The sequence below is a fragment of the Falco biarmicus genome, chromosome 10 (assembly GCF_023638135.1).
Source record: "Falco biarmicus isolate bFalBia1 chromosome 10, bFalBia1.pri, whole genome shotgun sequence".
In the NCBI taxonomy this organism is placed as follows: Eukaryota; Metazoa; Chordata; class Aves; order Falconiformes; family Falconidae; genus Falco; species Falco biarmicus.
In genome coordinates, this window is record NC_079297.1 from 18,601,469 (window position 1) to 18,619,612 (window position 18,144).

An 18,144-nucleotide genomic window follows, 5' to 3' on the forward strand; every position below is an offset into this window, starting at 1 on the left:
CTCCAGCAACTAGAAAGATGATGTTTCAGGGAGCTTTTTCTAAGCAGATGTAAGGCAGCTGTGCAGAGAGCTCACACTGCGTTACACCTCTGCACTGGCCAAAGCGCAGAGCTGCTGCTGAAAGAAACCCACGCCTGGAAAGACAGCGTTTGCTATTGCACCCGCTCCTGCTCTTCCCCCTTCAGCCCCTATGAGAGAGACGACGCAAAGCACTCACCTGCAGCTGGGTGTACTGACAGCTCCCCATCAGGCACTCAGGGAAGAGGAAGCTGGGATTGCTGGGCCATCTGAGCGGCGGTTAAGGAACATGGGACAATCCAGCCCCAGGAGCTCACAGAACTAGTCTGAAAGTCAGCATGCCTCTTGCACTCAGTTTGTGGGGGGAAAGGAGAGAAGATTAAGCTGCTCTTTATACAAGTCATTATTCTGTAATAAGATTTATCCATATTAGAACAAAACCATTAGTACATCTAATCCACAACTACCCAAATCTTGTTACTCTTCCAAATCTCGCAGCACCGCACCTTGCCAAGTCAAGTTGCTAGAGCTCAAGGGCTTAAAGTCAAAAACTCAAATCCTTTCTTGTGCACCGGAACAGGACTGATTCTGTGAAATCTTAAAATACCTGCAAATCCCATTAATGCTAACAAGTCACTTGTTCCAGAGACTTGCCTTTGAAATGTAGGCGTGGAAAGCACTGATTTTGGAGTTGTATGAGGCTTGGTGGCAGAGGTGGCCAACTTACAGCCCCCAAGCACTCTGCAGCCCACCACCCTACCGCCTCCACTAGCCCCAACCCTCCTCCCACAGACCCACCGATGCTCCCAGCCTCCGGATGCACGGAAGCTCCGTATCAGGATCTCACACAACTCGCGCAGGGGCTCTGGCACTGCCATGCTGTACAGAAACTCCTCCTGATTCCAGCCCGGCAAGAGTGAGCACCTCGCAGCCGGTTTACAGTCAAGGATACAGAAGCGGCAAAAAGTCAGTCACTATTGCGGTAATGAGATGGGGCCAGTTCAGGCTTGTTTCAGCTAAAGAGGTGTTCGATTGTAAGAAGAGTCGAGATATAATGTGCTTTCTGGCCACTTCCTGGAAGAACAGCTCCACAATTGTTTGAGGGCTGGATACTAAAAATATAAGTTAAAGAAACACTGAGAAGAGGGCCCGCAGCAGACATCCCAGGCTTTCTACATCGTGCTGTGCTCATCAGCCCAAACATCACAGATTAAGACAGAGCAAAACAATAAGCACGTTCAATACTCAGACTTGTTGGTTTTGGATTTCTCTTGCCGTCTGGTTAAGTCAGAGGGAGTAGCAGGAGATCAAAGAGCCACATACTGCAATGTTTATTAACCACAACTCAATTACAACAGACAAAAAAGGGTTGTGCTCTCTCTCCAGTTGTGCTATTCGCAACACAGCTGCAGCTTTCCAGCGCGACCAAGTGTTGTGCAGGGCAGGGCTGAGGGAGTGCTGATTTGGCTATCTGTTCAAATGCCTCCATCCTCGTTCCAGCACCCTCAGCAATCCAATCTCCCATTAGCTAACTGTTCTCAACGCCTCTCCCCAGGCTGCCATCTCCTTTCAATCTTTCCTACGTTTCACATATTTTTCCTGCAGCACAGCAGCCAAACAGGACTTTCCTCACGAGCCGGCCAAGAAATAACCCACGACACTGGCACAGACAAAGGATGTTTTCAGTTTTGCTTTCATGTGCTGACATTTACATCGAGGCAATTGCCTCCTGAACCAAGACTCTCATTCAGGGAGAGTTCGGACTCCAAAGACTGCAGTGTGCTTACAAAGAGCACAAATGCCCCAGGCCTGTAAGCCAGTGGAGGAAATTCTTCTCCAGCTCACAGCCCTGCACACGTGGCACTGCTGCCTGTTTGTCACCAATTTTCTCAGCTCCCTCCGAAGTGTCTTAGGCTCAAAGTGCAGACTACTTACAGCAGCATCTTACCTCTGCATTTTCTCCCCCATCCTGCTCACCACCTCCCTCCCTAACTGCTTCAAGGTACACATCCTCCTAATTACATATTCTATATCCTAAATATACATTCTCCCCCACTGGGATTTCTCCTCCATGACAGTAACCCAAAGCATATGTCTTTGCAGCAAGACTTTTAAAATGCAAACGAATTATCAGCTGCAATTTTCCCCTTGAGGCGCTGGCTGTGAACAACACTCAGTCTCAACTGCAAAGGGCTGGAAGCACAAGTATGTTTTGGGGAAGTATTGCTACATTCTCTCCTTTCCCTGAGCTGCTGCTCCTGCTTACTGTGGGATAAAGGCTGGCGAGCAGGACAGAGCTGGTCTGACCCACTACAGCCGCTGTAACGTAGGTGAGTGAGAGGTGAGCTTGGCTGACACTGCCAGGGTCAGCATTAATAATGCTTGGCTGAGCAAGGCCTTCCCATCCTCCTCAAGTTGAGGATAAGATCCACATCTCTGGTCCCAGTCCAATGCTACAAGATCCTTTGTTGTTTTTTGGTGGACGGCATGACAAACATCTCCACCTAAAGTGGGGTCATTCAACCACGCACTCCATTAGCTCACTGCAGAAAGCATTTCCATAGAGTGGCAAAGACAGAGTGCCAGAGGTATAAATAACACAAACACCGAGAGCTGATGAACTGTGGACATCTTACCTAGTTTATGGGGCGTTAGAACAGTGGTGTCTGCTAACTCCAACACAGATAGATGCTGCAGATTAGATTCCCTAGAGAAGAAAAAAAGCCATCAGTGAAGAGGCAACAAAACGCCTCCTGCTTTAATTGCGCTCATTGTTCAACTCAAATGACTCCTACTGCCAAAAAAGGCAACAGTGCACAGAACAGCAAGACCTCACACGGCAGAATTAGCACAAGGCAAGGAGTCAGCTCAAAACGTGGAAGAAAAAAAACCAACCCTCCCCAGCACAACCTGACTGCTAGAGTGATACTCCCACAGCAGCCACCAGCTTTTCACATCAGGAAGGGCATTTCAGGTGGATTTAGCAGGAGCCTACAATCAAAGACAGAAGGGGCACGGTATCGGTATAGAGACTTACAGCGTGTCAACGGGGACATCTGATGCCAGGCATTGGCTCGCCCACTTAATCAGGTAGTAGGAGAGCAGCAGGGGAGAGGTGCGGTGCAGCAGGTCCTGCTGAGACTGGAACAGCTGTCCCCCTCCCAGAACCATCTGCAAGCAAACCAGAGGTTGGCGCACTGAGAGACCAAGCCCAGAGCCATGGCAGGACAAGGGCAACCATTGAGGTTTATATCAGGCGCAGCTCGTCCCTCCTGCAAACACCAAGGTGCTCAATAGCCCGGCAGTTCACTCAGCCCACCCAGGAGACCAGTAGGACTCTTGCATGTACCAGAATAACCTGGTCATAAATTAGTGTCACCTCAGACCAAGGGGCAACTCAACTATTCTGGTGGCCCAGACCCCATGGGGAAAGTTTAACAAGCAAAGCTATGTGCACACAGAGTGCTTCTCTCGCCTGTGAATACCCACACCTGCTGATGTGTGGACACTAGCAAAAAGGTGCTTTGCACTGCCGCAACAATGTCACCGAGAGTGAAATCACGGCTTTGCTGCAGAGACCATCCCAGGGCCCAGCCTTGCATCCCTGTAGGCTCCAGCCAAGAGCAGCATGGCTAGGTGACACGGAAGAAAAAGCAATCCATGCCTGTGGAGGACACAACTGTGTCAAGGTGGCAAAGCAGTAGTTCATCATCAAACAAGCAGCAGGTCACATGCCCTGCGGTCTGTGAGAGCCTGGCTCCAGAAGGGCACCTTGCAATGTGCTTTAAATGCTACCAGGGCAACCTTATCCGGGAAGAAGGGGATTTCTTTTCAACCAAGAAACTACTGCAGTAACATTTCCAAGCAAATATCGGTTTAAACAACACTCCTCTTGTCTGGGGACTGGTTCCACACCCCTGCATCCAAACCATCAGCACCATCCCTCACGTGGCCACAGAACGGACCCAGACCAGTCCCCACCATGACCACAAACACAGCTGCCATCGTGGCGGCTGTTTGCACTGGCTGGAGCAGCCTCCAAGAGGCTGAAACTACGGCCTCTGGGTAAACACTGCTGCCCTGACACAGAGGTGCTGCGTGCTGCATTGCCAGAAAACAAGGCTGCAGTCCTGTGCACGCTAGGCTGCGCAGCACCAGGGGAGGGATGGGGAACAGATGGGAAAACTACATGTTCAGGCAGTGTTGTTTCAGACGGGAGGCTGGAAACAATGCCGCCCTCCTGCAAAGTTTTGCTTCCTGGATGCTCATCGTGGAAAGAGGTTAGGGTGTGAGCACTGCTTTGCTTAGGATGACAAAAGCAGCTGGAGAAAGAGAACAGGCCTTGCCCAAGCCTCAGGCTAGTTCAAACAGCCTCCAGTGTTCTGTGGGAAGAGACAGTGCTCACAGCCTGGCACCACCAGAACCCAAGACCCAAAAGTTCAAAGAGCGTAGCAGTAGCTTCAAGGGCTGTACTCACAGGATCTCCAAGCCGGAGCAACAGCTGTTGGAGGATCAACAGGTCCCGACAGATCAGGAAACGGATGGTAGCAATCTTACACACCCCCCAGCAAACCACGCTGACAGCCCTACCGCTACCATACAGCTGGGTGAGGTTCATGCGCATAGCTAGATGATGAGCTGAAAGATAAAAATCACTGAGATAAGGGGAGGAACTAGACAGACAAGAACACTTGCTGAGACACTGCTTTCCCAGCCCAAACACACCGCTGTAGAGCTCTCACCTCTTTCCATGTCAGCGTCTGTCTCGTAGTCCATTTCTCGGATGAGCACTCCAATGGCATGGATGGGGTTTCTGACCTCCTGCAGCTTGCTGTGTATATCCTCCATCACATTTTCCCTGCAAAGTGAAAAAGATAACAATAATGATAATCATCGGCAACATGAGATTTAAACTCAAGAGTGCTCCCTTTCCTCCCTTACTGATCCTCTCTGGAAGGCAGTGTATCTGATCAGCCTGGACATTCTTGATGAGAATCCTCTTCTGGCTTGGAGTTTTATTACGGCACCTGCAGGAACCAGTCTATTTATTCCACCCCCCAGGCTACCAGGAAATAACAGTCAGATAGCTGGCATTCCACTAATGATTTCAGGAGGTTAGCACAGTAACCACATGGTTTGACCAAGGCTCTGACCTCTACCTAGTGTCTGCAGGCACTTGCTTTCCACACTGCAATGATTACCTAACAGGAACTTGTTCCTCTTCTGCTATCTTACCTGAGAATCATGAACATTTCTTTTCTGGAGGACCCCAAGCAACAGCAAAGGGGTTCTGGACGGAAGACCCTGCTAACGTCACTGATACCCACGCTCCCCAACTCTAAGGAGACCTGGAAAAGTCTCCTGCAGCACAGGGAGAAGCCCGGACATCTCAAATGTGCTTTGATGCCAATCAAGGATGGCTCCAGGCAATCCCTGCTCAGCCATCACAGCCTCCCTGCAGGGGAGCTTCTGCAAAAACATCTCCTTACGTGTCATTAGCTATCAAGTCCTCCAGGATCTGCTCTGCAGCCTTTTCTGGAGGCTGGAGGCGGGAGCAAGCCATTTCCATTATGAATGCCATTTCCATGGAAATTGATTCTCCGATCAGTCGAAGGCACTGGACAAGACAGACAACATCACGAGACATCTCCAAATCTGTAATGAAAGAATCTAACTGTATATTTACAAGAGATTTCAAAGCAAAGGTGGGAGGGCCATTCAAAAACCAGTTAGTTCAGCTCCTACCACCAAACAACTAGCAGCACATTGGTCTCAATCCTGCATGCCAAACTGCCCCTTCCCTGCTATGAGGCCAAATTAAAACTTAGAGGTTAACAAAGAAAGATTTGGGCTTTATATTTGGAAAGTAAAAACTACTGATGCAACAAGAAAACAATGAAATTTCCTCCAAGGGATTTTCTCCAGCCACAGGTTGAAAGGAAATAATTAGTGCGCCATAAGAGAAAAAAAAACCCAGAGCAAACGGCTCAGACAACTTAGGTCTGCCAAGCAGAAAGCACTCTCCTTTCAGCAGCTATCTGTTTGCAGCACCACCTCTCACAGCTGTGAGAGGATTTTCACAGTCTTAGGAGTGATCTGAAGATTCAGTACTGAGGGTTCAAATCACTGCTTTGCAATGCAGTCCTTCATGTATGCGTTTTGAAAATTAAGTTAGATTTTTTGAGAAGTCTGAAACAGACAGGGCAGGAACTGCTAGCTGCCCAAACCCAGCCCTCCAGCTTTCCTTCCCTCAGATCCAGAAATAGCTCAACCAAATGGATGACAAGTCTTCTTTATAAAAAATATAAAGATCACTCGAGCATGAAAGTAGAGCTTAGGTAACATTTTCCGTTGCCTTTTTCTTGTGAAACGTCATTCCACAGCCAGTAAAGCATAGAGGGCACTGTGGCGACAATATTAACGACAGGTTTTGCACACTCTGGCATTTACTCCGCTGAGACAAGGAACAGCACGGTCCCTCTCCAGTGCTTACATGAAAACATTTATACAAAAACATTGCACTAAAAACCAAGTTTGCAGAACTGGGCAGCTGAGCCCAGCCACAAGTTTCCTTCTCATCTGTAATCTTTGAAAGGAGTTTACTCCATCAGCAAGACACAGAGATTGGGGAATTTTACAAACAGAACCACTTGGACCGTGTCAGAGTAGGTCTTACAGCTCTCAGTGGGCATGGAAAAGCTGAGCAAGCACCCAGCCGAGATAATGGTGAGGAGGGTTCATATTGGTGGGGTCACCCACATGGTCAGAAACACTGCACCCCACTCTCCCCACCAGCACACTACCGGGCTCCAACCCAGCAGATCTGCCCCACACAGAGCTGGCATGAAGAGGGCACCAGCTAACCGCAGCCTACACAGAGTGTTTATAAAGCTACAAGGGCAAAGGATCCACCAATGCAGGTCCTTACCACGGAGCAACACGCAGCCCAAAATCTGAGATGCTTCCTTTTTAAGTTATCTGAAAGGGATCATGGCAGAACTGCAGCCTTGACACCGCTTTCTAACTCCTGGTGTGAGCACGATCGCAGGTTTCACAAAATAAAACTCCCTACAAGTGCCAAAATAAAAAAACTAGCTCCATGTACATAACTATGGAAGAGTCAGGAGCACTTCAAGAGACCTCTGGGAACTCCTGCATCCCTCCCTCTGTCTAGGGTTTCCCTGACATGTAGTGTTAAACCTCCAACAATGAAAAAGCTCCACATCTCACTTACCATCACAGATTGCAGCATCGTCCTCAGTCAGGAGGTGCTCATTAGAGAGGAGATAGAGGTGGTCCACCAAGGAGCAGGGCATGAGGAAAGACAGGGAGCCCTAGAAAGGTGAGGAGAAAGCCCTTCTTTGAGGTCCCCAGATCCACACCTCTGTCAGATCATCACTGCTTCAGTTGGCCACAGAGGCCAAAAAGCCACCGCCGCTCAGTCTCACCTTCTTCAGCAGGCACACCATGCTGGTGTAGGGATTCAAGTGCAGGGCCAGGGGCCGTGAGAGCGCTTCTTGGTACTGAAGGCAGCAGGCATAGAACTTGGACCAGAACTCCACCTGCAGCTGCCAGAACTCCTCCGGCGAGCACTCATATTCTGTCACGCTGCTCTGGAACTAGCAGGACCAAAACAAGACTTCAGGTGAATACAGGCAGTGAACCAGAGAGAAAAACTGTAGCATTCAGACTGCTGTCTTGTCTCTCGTGACCAGTGTCACACCTTTATATGGTTAAGGTTTATAAACACCAGCTACAGTTCTCTTCCCCACCACCTTTCCTACAGCACTGAATCACACAGCAAACAGCGAGGGGAACAAAGATCACAAGAACCGTATCGGTACAACCTTAGACAAAGAAGCACCAATGATATCAAGAAAAAGGGCAGCACTGCAGGCCTCTCTAAAAATATTGTGCATGACAACTGCTATAGAGGACGTATAGCCTTTTTTGTAAACTTTCTAGTAATACTCTAAGCAGCCTCAAGGATGAAGAGCAGGTGGTAGGACTGCTGGCTTACAGAGTCAAGCATATCAAAGTAAAATCTGGAGCAGCAGGATAAAATGGGGGAAATTTAGACCCAAAAGGACAGCCAGTTGATCTTTCAGATGGGTCCCCTAAGCAGATTATCTTTGGTGTCCAAAATTACGAGTGATAGCACCCATTTGCAGGGAGCTGGGAATGGGCACCATATGATGCATTACCAGTGAAGTGCACTCAGGGAGCAGAGACAGCAGAACACTGAGAAAGGACTCCAAAAAAAGAAGAGGGAATGGAAAAGTCAGACAGGAAGGATGGTGATTTGTACTTTTTAAAAAAATGTACGCAACTTCTTTGGAGAGAGAAAGGACAAAACAAGGCCTGGAATCACTCTGCACCTCATTAACTTCACTGAACCATCACAATACTGCATACAACAGATGTAAGCACAAAACATCATGAAGAAAAAAAAAAAAAAAGAAAATCTCACCTCACTTTCCACAGCTAAAGTAACCTCTTTTTTTAACTCCTCCCACGTCAGATCCATGTGTCTCTCAGTTCCTTGAGAAAAGATCTGAAAAGCAACAGAGTGAACTTTTACTTTAAAGCAAGAGAGCTGTCTCCCCAGGGTTCAAGCAGTACTGAGTGACGTAAAGCAAACACAAGAGCGTCAGCCAGTGCTTTGCAAAATGAAAGCATCAAAAAACATGGCTGGCTGCTGAATGTGGGGTACACAGATGTACAGCCAGCTTCACTCTTCCTGTGGAAATGGAGGAAGCTTCCGGGTAGGCAGTGCACCAGAATGTAAGGAAAGAAGTGACGCACACCTTGACAGCAGCCCTCTCTTGTACCTTGCTATAGGCCTCTAACAAGGTCACAGCACAAAGAATCAGTCGCAGGAGCAGAAGTTTGGCTTTTCCATTTTTCCTGAAAAGGCACTGCATGTTGCCCTTAACAGCCCTAGAGGAGCCAGAACCGAGCAGATATATTCTGAAAAAGACCACTACAGTGGGCTGAGAGAGTCTCTATTCCCCTGGCTAAAGCAGCAGGCACTGCAAAGCAAGTTCAGCAACCTCTCTGCTATCTAAGGGGGAGAAAGCCCCAAAACTGGAAACCACATTCTGCCTCCCAGCATCAGCACACACACTGGATGAAGTATGGCACAACAGCCGCTAACTTGCTTCAGTGACTGCTGACAGGTCTACAAACTGTCAAATGCAAACTGATGCCTGCCAAGAGCCCCAAGGAGTCCTGCTGCCTCACAGCTAAACAGCCAGGAAGGATGAAGCCGAGCAGCACGTGCACAGAATGCCCTCTCACTGACCTGCAAAGCCTTCTGGATAGCTGCATTTGTGAACCTGCCAGGCATGAAGAGATACTCCAGGTAGGTTTCCTGCAAAGAGAAAAAGATCACAATCTAAGAAAACATATGTGTCAGGAGCAGAGCATTTAAGATACTGCTTCTGATCCTTACTCCTGTTCTCAAACTCATCCCCTGGATCTGTTCTTCTTTCCAACTTGAGTTCATTCCCATATCCTGCTCGAACCTCCCCCCTACCAGCCCCTTCACAGTTCCTGAAGTGACCAAACACTGCTTCTCGCATGCTCCAGATCTTGTTTATATACACGTCTTGTCTCAAGGCTCCCTCGAGTGACTCCACATTCTTCTCATCCCTCAACTTTTGGTTTCATCACCATGCTTAGTGCTTTAATGCTGTGGTAATAGAGGCTAAGGCCTGTCCCCTTTAATTTGGAGCCATTTTAAGACCGAATCAATACAATTTGTACATTTGAACTGTCTTCATGTTCTCCTGGACAGAGCAGCCTCATTACTTCTTGTTGCTATCTCATAGTTGGCTCACCCTGGGGTCCTGATCGTGTCGAACCGTCACTTCTTCTTCAGGCAGCGGCTGCACAAAGACCTGGTTCCACTGTCCCGCGACATTTCTGGAAGAAAAACAGAACCAGACTCAGTTCTGCATTGCAGTGCTCCAACACAATGAGCCCAGAAGCAGCCACCCGAACTAAACCTGTCACTTCCACCAGCAATCACAGATTTTACAGAACCCTTTGGATCTGGTAACAGGAGCTTTGATTAATAACAACCAACAGATTTAGCCAGGAGAGCTTAACGGTGGCATCCTTAGCTCTAAACTAGCAGAACAGGTTGGATGTGCTCACCAGGTGACTCTCTCTCAGACTGACCATTAGGTTCTTCTGCCTAAACTTGCACACACTCACAGCACTTTTTCACCCATTATTTAACTCCCTGGTCTGGTTATGCACCAAGTCTGCCCTCTCAGCTTCCTGTATCCTATTCCTCAGGATCCTTATAAAGACAGGGATGATTCTTTCACATCACTGGTCTCCTCAAAACATGATCTTTCTTGGAAGAGACCAGCTGGTTATGTTTTGAAGGAGCTGTCGGTGAAGTACAGCCCTCCCTCTGACACACTCACAGCAGACTCCACTTCCAGCAAGCCTGCTGCCTGGCTTTTTAAATTTTTCACATTCCTGCAGCTGAGCTGTAGCTTTATCATAAAACAGAACCAAGAAAAATAAAATTCCATGTAATACGCACTGAGACACAGTGGTGCACGCAACACAGAAACAATAGGAAGAACTAGGTACCGCTGCGCCTCCACACACTTCAGTCAGCAAAGCAGGACAGGAGAAATGTTGAAGAGCTCTATCAGTGTTTTTAATGAGCAGCATGCAGAGCTGCTCCCGCAGATACCCTCACGAGGCTATCAACGCTACCAATTCAGCACAGAAACTCACTGCTCAAAGTTGATGTATTTCACAACGGTTTGGTTCTCTTCGTTGTGCCACAGCGCCCAGATCTCAGACGAGGTTAAGGCAAAGTCAACGAGAGTCTCCTAGGAGAGAGTGCAAATTTACTTTCTTATCATAAATTCACGTACAATAGAGACACGTGTACTTAACAGCAATAAAATATTCCCTCGTATCATTTAACCAAACATTGGGAACAGTTCTTTATTCACAGAGGCAGTCCAGGCCTCTGATCTCTCAGTAAGCAACCCCTTCCTTATCGTCTCAGTGCCCTCTGGGGAGCCAGGCCCCAGCACTCACCTGCGAGGAGAACAGGGAGGATATGTGGTCAAGGCTGTAGCGGTTACTCTCCGTGCTCACCAGCTGGAAGACACAGAACTACAAACACACCTCATAAGTAATTTGCTAAACAATGTAAGCCACTAACCAGCACATCATGGGGAAGCTCATCTCCAGTCCCTCCCCTCGCCTGATGCTACAGTCAATAGACCCCAAAGGGCCAAGGGCAGGAGGGCCAAGCTGAGCCACAGACCCTGCCAAGCTGACCTTCTGCACCACGTACTGGTGTTGCTGCCTTCAGTCTTCTCAGCAAGGACACTCATCTCTGCCTGAACCTGAAGGATTTCTAGCTGTCTTTTGAAAGACTAAACTAGAAAACCAGTAACGTGGGCAGTAACTGCTGGGCACTGCTAGTGACAACACAGTGCGGGCAAGTAAGGACACTAAGGTGGAAAAGTCCAAAATCCCCAAGCCACTTGCTGCTAACCAAGCTCTGCGTGTTCTTACCAGAGCAAGCAGAGTGCTAGTGGGACAGAAGTCACAATACACACTTCTACTCTGTACGCGAATGCCCTGGAGAATGCAAAGAGTAAGCTGTCCAACAGATGAGACTACTCTGTGCCGTCATTCCTGTCCTGCTAAATTTATTATTCACTGCAAAAAGCAGAAGTTCTAAAGAAGTCAACGTCTGGCAAGGCAGCGACGCATGTGCACGCTCCCAGGAGCCTGACACACACGTACTATCAGTATTTCCAGGCTTTTAGCTCCTTTCAGACCTTTCCTTTTCCCACGGCACATATGTGCTTTCGGGATCCTACTGGAACAAGAGGTGAACAAGTGCTCACAGATCAGCTTAGTCACACAGAGAATTCCACTCCCAGGGTGAGGGCACATGTATCCTGCAGTGTTTTGAGAGCAAAGATGTTTATTCAGAAAGTACTGCTCTCCCCAGAGGACCAGCCATGAAGCTTTTCCCTATTTCTTGCCTTACAGACCCAGATGCCAGGAGGAACAACGTATTTTCCATGCAGCCCAAGAAAGATGCATTCACAGCGAGGAAGCCCTGTCCCTCCATACCTGCCCTCGCTTGGGTGCGTGCATGTACACACCGAGGTAAAGCCCCAGGGACTGGGAGAAGGCCAGTCGCAGTCGGTGCCCAGTCCCAGCTGCAAGCCGCAGGTCCCTGCTGACCGGCACAAACTCCAGCAGATCTGCAACCATCAGGCACATTTGGTCCTACACAAAATAAAAGATTTCAGGAAAACAGCACAGGAAAGATGCAGGACTGAAAAAACCACGCTTCTCCCTCATCCTTCCCTTCCTGGCCAAAGGCTACCCAGATCTTCTTCTAAAGGATGCACATAAAGCATCCATATGTGTGCGCACCTAAACCACTGTTTAGCTCTTCTCATCTCACCTGTGCCCTCTCCCACCAAGCACATGGGCTTTCAGAGTCCAAGCACGGAGGATAAAGCTTCCCCTCCCTGCCATAACGCACGCACGCATTCCAGTGCAGATGAGCCGTGAAAGCAGTTGCCCTGGTCGATTAGCTTTGGCACTGATATTTGGAGCAAGTGGCATGCAGCAAGCAGAGGCTTTTATTAACTTCTTGTTGACAAGAAGCCATGTCACAAAGAAGCTCTTATTACTGCTAAAGCAGTAGAATATCCATTTGGTGTGCCTCCTCGGCCCTTGAAGCACTCCTGTCTGCCCTCCTGAACGCTCCAGTATGTTTGTAAATAACCTAATACTGCCTCTTACCCTACGGACAAGGCTTTGCTGCAGAGGAAAACCCACTCGCTCTCCAAACACAGCTACAAACACACGCCACAACAGTTCTCACAAACTGCCCTGAATCCCAGCGTGCAGAGGTTGTAGTGACAATTTGATGGCAGATCAAGCCTTTGTCCCTTAAGCCTCAGACTATCGCCTGAGCAGTGACGGAAGACACTGCCCCCCTGAACCCAGGCTTCACTCACCTTATAGGACCACATCCGAAGTTTATGGTCCTGGCAGAGTGCAAAGAGAAAGGCATCGTGATCTAGGCAGTGAACAGAGAGGCTGATAGGCAGGTCTGATGGGCCACAGTCACCTCTGAAAATACAGAGCTTATTTCAACAGCTTAAAAGAAAATCAAGGCTAGCACATAAATCCATGGCACAGGGTTTCTATCACACTGTGTCTAAAACCAAATAAATCAGTGGTGTGAGACCAGGAGGAGAGTGCGCGTTTCAGGACTGTGTTGGTCAGCATCCGAGGTGCAGAGGAGCCCACCACACCGGTAACAGCCAGTTTTTCACCTGCTTTGGCAGAGCCAAAACACAACCCTGGCTTCCCCAGCCCCAGCCTAGCACATGCAGAATGCGGGCGAAGGACATGGAGGGAGGTAAGGATCCGACCAGCCCCAAGCACTGCACCACTGATGGTCAAAAGTCATTCATGGCACCAGGAGACCCGCTCCCATTTCCGAGTCACAGTCCCTAAATCTGTTTGTGCTGTCGGAAACATCATAACAATTACAATCCAACACTGAGCCCAGCTTGCACACAGAGCATCCGTGTCACCCACACGTAACCTCTGCCGGTCAGGAACCAGCCTGACATTTCAGAGCAAGGGCAAGAACATACAACTGTTGTAATCCTTAATCTGCGCTGGCTGCAAGCCATATCCTGGGCAAATCCTTGGAGGCCAATTACTAGATATAACATGTTCAGAGACACAGACATACAGAATCAGCAGGACCCCATTAAGATGAAGTAATCCAGCATTCAAGTCCCAACTTCCGTACTGCGATAGCTCCTGTGACCCAGTTAACTTTTTTTGGCAGAGTATTTATAGATGCTGACTTGCCTGCCTTTGAGTTCAGCTAGAAACTCTAGGTGAGGGAATCGAAAAAGACAAAATTATTTCCACTTATTCATCACCAGACACTAACCTGATGGCAGTTGGCATCCAACCAGTAAGGAAACGCTGCACCACCGAGCTCTGTTTTAATTCCACAACCGAAACTGTTCCTTTCAAAATAAAAGTGGTATTAAGAAACATGTTGAGTACCCGTTAACAAAATATTCACTGCCACCAGCAAGGGGCTTCACAGGCATGATGTAGGAAAGCTTTTGCTTGTATGTATGTGGAGAAATATGTTAAGACACGTAAAAAATCAAAATCAACAGAAGTTCAAAGCTGGGAGAGGGGATGCTACACTGAGCAGTGTTTCACAGAGGCGGATGCGAGGAGGCAGCCTGTTCCCGCTCCTTACCAGGTGCATCGTGAGGAGGCAGCTTAAGGACGAAGATCCCTCCTGAAGCAGAGGGCAGAGCGAAGAGAGCCTCCCCCTCACTGCTAAGCCACGCCGCTGAGGCGACAGAATTAGATGCCAGGCCTGGCACGCTGGGAATCACATAGTAATTGGAAGGATCTCTGAAGTTGATTTTGCTGATATCTGTAAACACGGACTGCATTTGGCTCTCTGTTATCAGGTCCTGGAGGGAAACGGCAGAGTACAAATCCTGAGCACACATACACAAGGCACAGAGAAAACAACCAGACACCTGTGGAATGGCAATGGCCACACTGCTACTTGATAACAAGGATTTTTTTCTGTTAAGGACTTTCATCACTACCACTCCCGTTTCCTTTACTGTTAACCCTTTACAAGCAGATATGCAAGGGATTTCAAAACCTGCCATTTTCTAGCAGAATACTTGCTCGCTCTCTCCCTCATACACTATAACGCTCCCAAAGGAGCTCTGCAGTCCATCAGCTGCTTTGAAACAGCTCAGAGCAAAATGCTGGTAATGAGTTCCGCGAAAAACAGCTCTGCAGTAGCACAGCATCATCCCTTGGCAAAGCTGTCTGGAACTGTAAAAGCAAGAGATAAGCTCTCCAAGCGAGGAAAGGCACCTGACAAGACACACCAGAAGCAGACATGAGAGAAAAAGTCACAGCAAACAGGTAAACGTGATGTAAATTTTGCATAGGATCCATCTTCCACATGAGATAAAATATCCTATACCTTGCTATGTACAGAGGGCAAGTTACAAACACAGCCAGCCTTTCCTCTGAAGCACTCAGTTGCTACCTTCAAAGTGTAATTTGTCCCCATTGTCACAGGGCTGGGCCCCCAGGACCTCCAGCAGAGTCACCTCCAACCTCTGAGCCTCATTTCAGGTTATGTCACCAAGTTTCAACAAAATTAGAGCCCTAATCACCAATCTGAAACACTCAGCTTTGGGGCAAACGCTGCGAATCCAATGCCTACAGCCTCTGCCTCCCCAGCATGTGGTCTGAGTACATTCAGTCCCAAACAAAGCCAGAGATTTCCAGCTTGTTTTTCTTATTTGACTCTTTTCCCCAGTAGTTTTCACTTCCACTACCCCATGCGGATGAACACACCTGCTCTATCTGGCCAAGAATCAGAGGCCTTGGGAGTTCAGCAGTTTATAACACCTACAAAGAAATTTAACTAGAAAAGTTTGGAGAGTAACTAAAGCAGAGAGTTTCCACACAGCTCAAGAGAGCCTGATATGCTCCAGCTTTGTGCCTCTGGACACACAGGAGGGTTCCAGTCGAGGGTACAAATCCCCACCACAGAGCTATGAATCGGATCAGTCGTGATGGACTGATCCAGCTGGCAGGTAACTGTCATCAGCTGCAGGCCTCAGCAGAGCACAGGAGAATAAGTGCAGCAAAAACTCGGGGGTCAAGACAAAGATGGTCATGTAAGTGAAGGAAAGAGGAAGGAGAAGAAAATAAACCCAGACCCAGCAATGCCAAGGCAGTCCCTCACCACCTCCTCCAAGCAGTGTGATGCCCAGCCGGGCACCAAGCAACGGTCGCCTGCCCCAATTCCCTCCCCTCCGTGTCGCTGAACACTATCATGTATGGCACAGGGACCATCCCCTTGGCCAGGGTGGGCTGTGCCCCTTCCCAGCCTCCTGCCCACCCCCAGCCAGCTCATTTTGGGGGGCAGCATGAGAATCAGATGAGCCGACAATGCCATGCACACACTGCTTGGTGACAGATGAGCCGACAATGCCATGCACGCACTGCTCGGTGACAGCTCAAGCAGTGGTGTGTCCCCAACTCTGCTGCGGTGACAAATCCACCACACAGTGCCATGTGAGCAGCTGCAAAGAAAACCAACTCCATTCCGGTCAAAAGCAGTATACAGTCTGCTCAGCAGGGAAAAAAATCCAGCCCAATTGGAAAGGGCTCAGGAAACACCGAGCTTCATACCTATCAGCAGCTCACCTCCAGCATTTCTACAGCCAGCCCACACGTGATGGGCACAACTGTGGTGACAGGGTTTATGTGAAGCCCTGCAACAAGACAGTGTTGGGGTTTAATCCTGCTGGGCAGCAAAGCAGCACACAGCCACATGCTCACTCCCCCCACAAGTGGGATGGGGGAAGAGGAATGGAAGAATAAAAGCAAGAAAACTTGCAAGGTTAAAGTAAAAAAACCAAAATAATCACTTAATAAGTGAAGGACAAGGAGAAGACAGAAGAAAACAAAACCAGGGACGCAAAGGCTAGATAGACCAACACCCAGCCCGCTCCCCAGCAAAAGGTGGCTAACTGCCCCTGAAACCCTCTTTTCCCTTTTATTGCTGAGAATGATATTATTCAGCAAGCAACATCCCTTTGGTTAGTTCAAGTCATCTGCCCAGTCGTGCCCCCTCCCAAACCACTGCACACCCCCAAATCTATTCACATGGGGGACAGAGTGAGAAACAGAAGGCCTTGAAGGCTGCTTTCAGCAAAAGCTAAATTACTAGCACATTATCAACACTCTTTTGGTCACAAATTCAAAACCTGGCACCACACAAGCTACTACAGTGAAAATTAACTCCATCATGGCCAAAATTAACTATGTCACGACCAAAATAATTGTCACAGCCAAAAGTGGTATGGGTGGGAAGCAGTACTTTGTGCTGAGAAGCACGCCAAGGCTTTTGCTATTTCGAAATGCACTTGGCTCTGCTGAGGGCTGGGGCAGGACCGAGGCAGGTGGCTGACAGAGGCAGGCAGCAGGCCATGCCAGTACTCACGCTGCGGTACATGCGGGCAGGATGCGGCAGGAGCAGGCGATGCACCGTCTGCCCGGTGATCAGCAGGATGACCAAGTGGCTCTGCACCTCGCAGAGGTGCACACCGCCCGGCAGAAACGGGCAGCCCTGGATGCGGAGGCGTACGGCATTGTGTAGCAAGTTAACGTCCAGAGATTCCTCCACCAGCTCCACCGTGTCTCCCGATGTGGTCCTGAGGGAAGAGACCGGGGAAGGCGTGAGGACGGCGGGCACGGGTGGGGGGAGAGGTGGGCCCCAGCAGGAGGGGAGTGAAGCCGGCACAAAGAGAAGGGCCCCAGCCGGGCCCGGGGCCAGGCCCAGCCGCGGAAGGGGCGGGGGCCGGGGCAGGCCTGGGGCCGGGCCTGGGACTGGGCCTGCCCCCGGGCCCGTACTCACCACCGCACGAAGCGGTTCCTGGTGGCGGCGGCGAGCTGCGCGCTCTCCTGGTAGCAGAAACCACCCGCGCTGTCCCCATAGCGACCGGCTGGGAGCGGAAGCGTCCCCGGGGGACTAAAAGCCACCTCCTGAGGCCGCCGCGGTGGGCCCCGAGCCGCCGCGCTCAGCTCCAGGCAGCTCCGCTCCGTCAAGCCCGCCGCCATCTTGCCGCCTGCCTTCCCGCCTCGGCCGCACGGGGCATCACGGGAAGGGAGGCGCGGGGGGTGCCGGGGAGGGGCGGGGCGTGCTGCTGCGCCCCCTGGTGGGCGGGCGGGGGGGCAGCACGGGGGGTCTGGGGGCAGGGGGTCTGGGGAAGGGGGCTTTGGGGAGAGGGTTTGCAGAGGAGGTTTGTGGAAGAAAGATCTGGGGGGCGAGGGGAAAGGGAGGTGGTCCAAGGATGGGGTGTGTGGAGGGGATATGGGGTGTCCCGGGGATGGGGTATGGGGAGGGGATATAGGGGGTGGGCCTGGGAAGGGGGGGGAGAGGGGCATCTCCAGGGCACCGGATCTGGGTTCGGGAGGCCGGAGCAGCGCCCCCCCCCCCCCCCCCCCCCCCCCCCCAGCTGCCGC

General features: G+C 50.0%; 1 protein-coding gene across 3 annotated transcripts in view; it reads right to left on the reverse strand.

Annotated features, from left to right (window-relative positions):
- The window catches only part of NUP160 (nucleoporin 160), a 28,763-nt gene extending 10,984 nt beyond the window's left edge, over positions 1-17,779 (reverse strand). For 2 of the 3 annotated variants that reach the window (XM_056353444.1, XM_056353443.1), the window contains exons 1-20: positions 17,537-17,775; positions 17,123-17,333; positions 14,330-14,552; positions 14,006-14,084; positions 13,050-13,164; positions 12,148-12,306; positions 11,092-11,169; positions 10,780-10,877; positions 9,861-9,945; positions 9,323-9,391; positions 8,489-8,572; positions 7,467-7,637; positions 7,253-7,352; positions 5,508-5,673; positions 4,761-4,876; positions 4,496-4,656; positions 3,056-3,189; positions 2,655-2,725; positions 971-1,130; positions 218-287 (exon numbers count right to left, since the gene is read on the reverse strand). In XM_056353444.1, coding sequence (XP_056209419.1) covers positions 218-287; positions 971-1,130; positions 2,655-2,725; positions 3,056-3,189; positions 4,496-4,656; positions 4,761-4,876; positions 5,508-5,673; positions 7,253-7,352; positions 7,467-7,637; positions 8,489-8,572; positions 9,323-9,391; positions 9,861-9,945; positions 10,780-10,877; positions 11,092-11,169; positions 12,148-12,306; positions 13,050-13,164; positions 14,006-14,084; positions 14,330-14,552; positions 17,123-17,333; positions 17,537-17,739 — 2,553 coding nt within the window. In that variant the 5' untranslated portion in view covers positions 17,740-17,775. Of the gene's footprint in view, positions 1-217; positions 288-970; positions 1,131-2,654; positions 2,726-3,055; positions 3,190-4,495; positions 4,657-4,760; positions 4,877-5,507; positions 5,674-7,252; positions 7,353-7,466; positions 7,638-8,488; positions 8,573-9,322; positions 9,392-9,860; positions 9,946-10,779; positions 10,878-11,091; positions 11,170-12,147; positions 12,307-13,049; positions 13,165-14,005; positions 14,085-14,329; positions 14,553-17,122; positions 17,334-17,536 lie in introns of all 3 variants that reach the window. The other variant, XM_056353445.1, reaches the window with a different exon arrangement.
- Between the last annotated feature and the right edge of the window lie 365 nt (positions 17,780-18,144).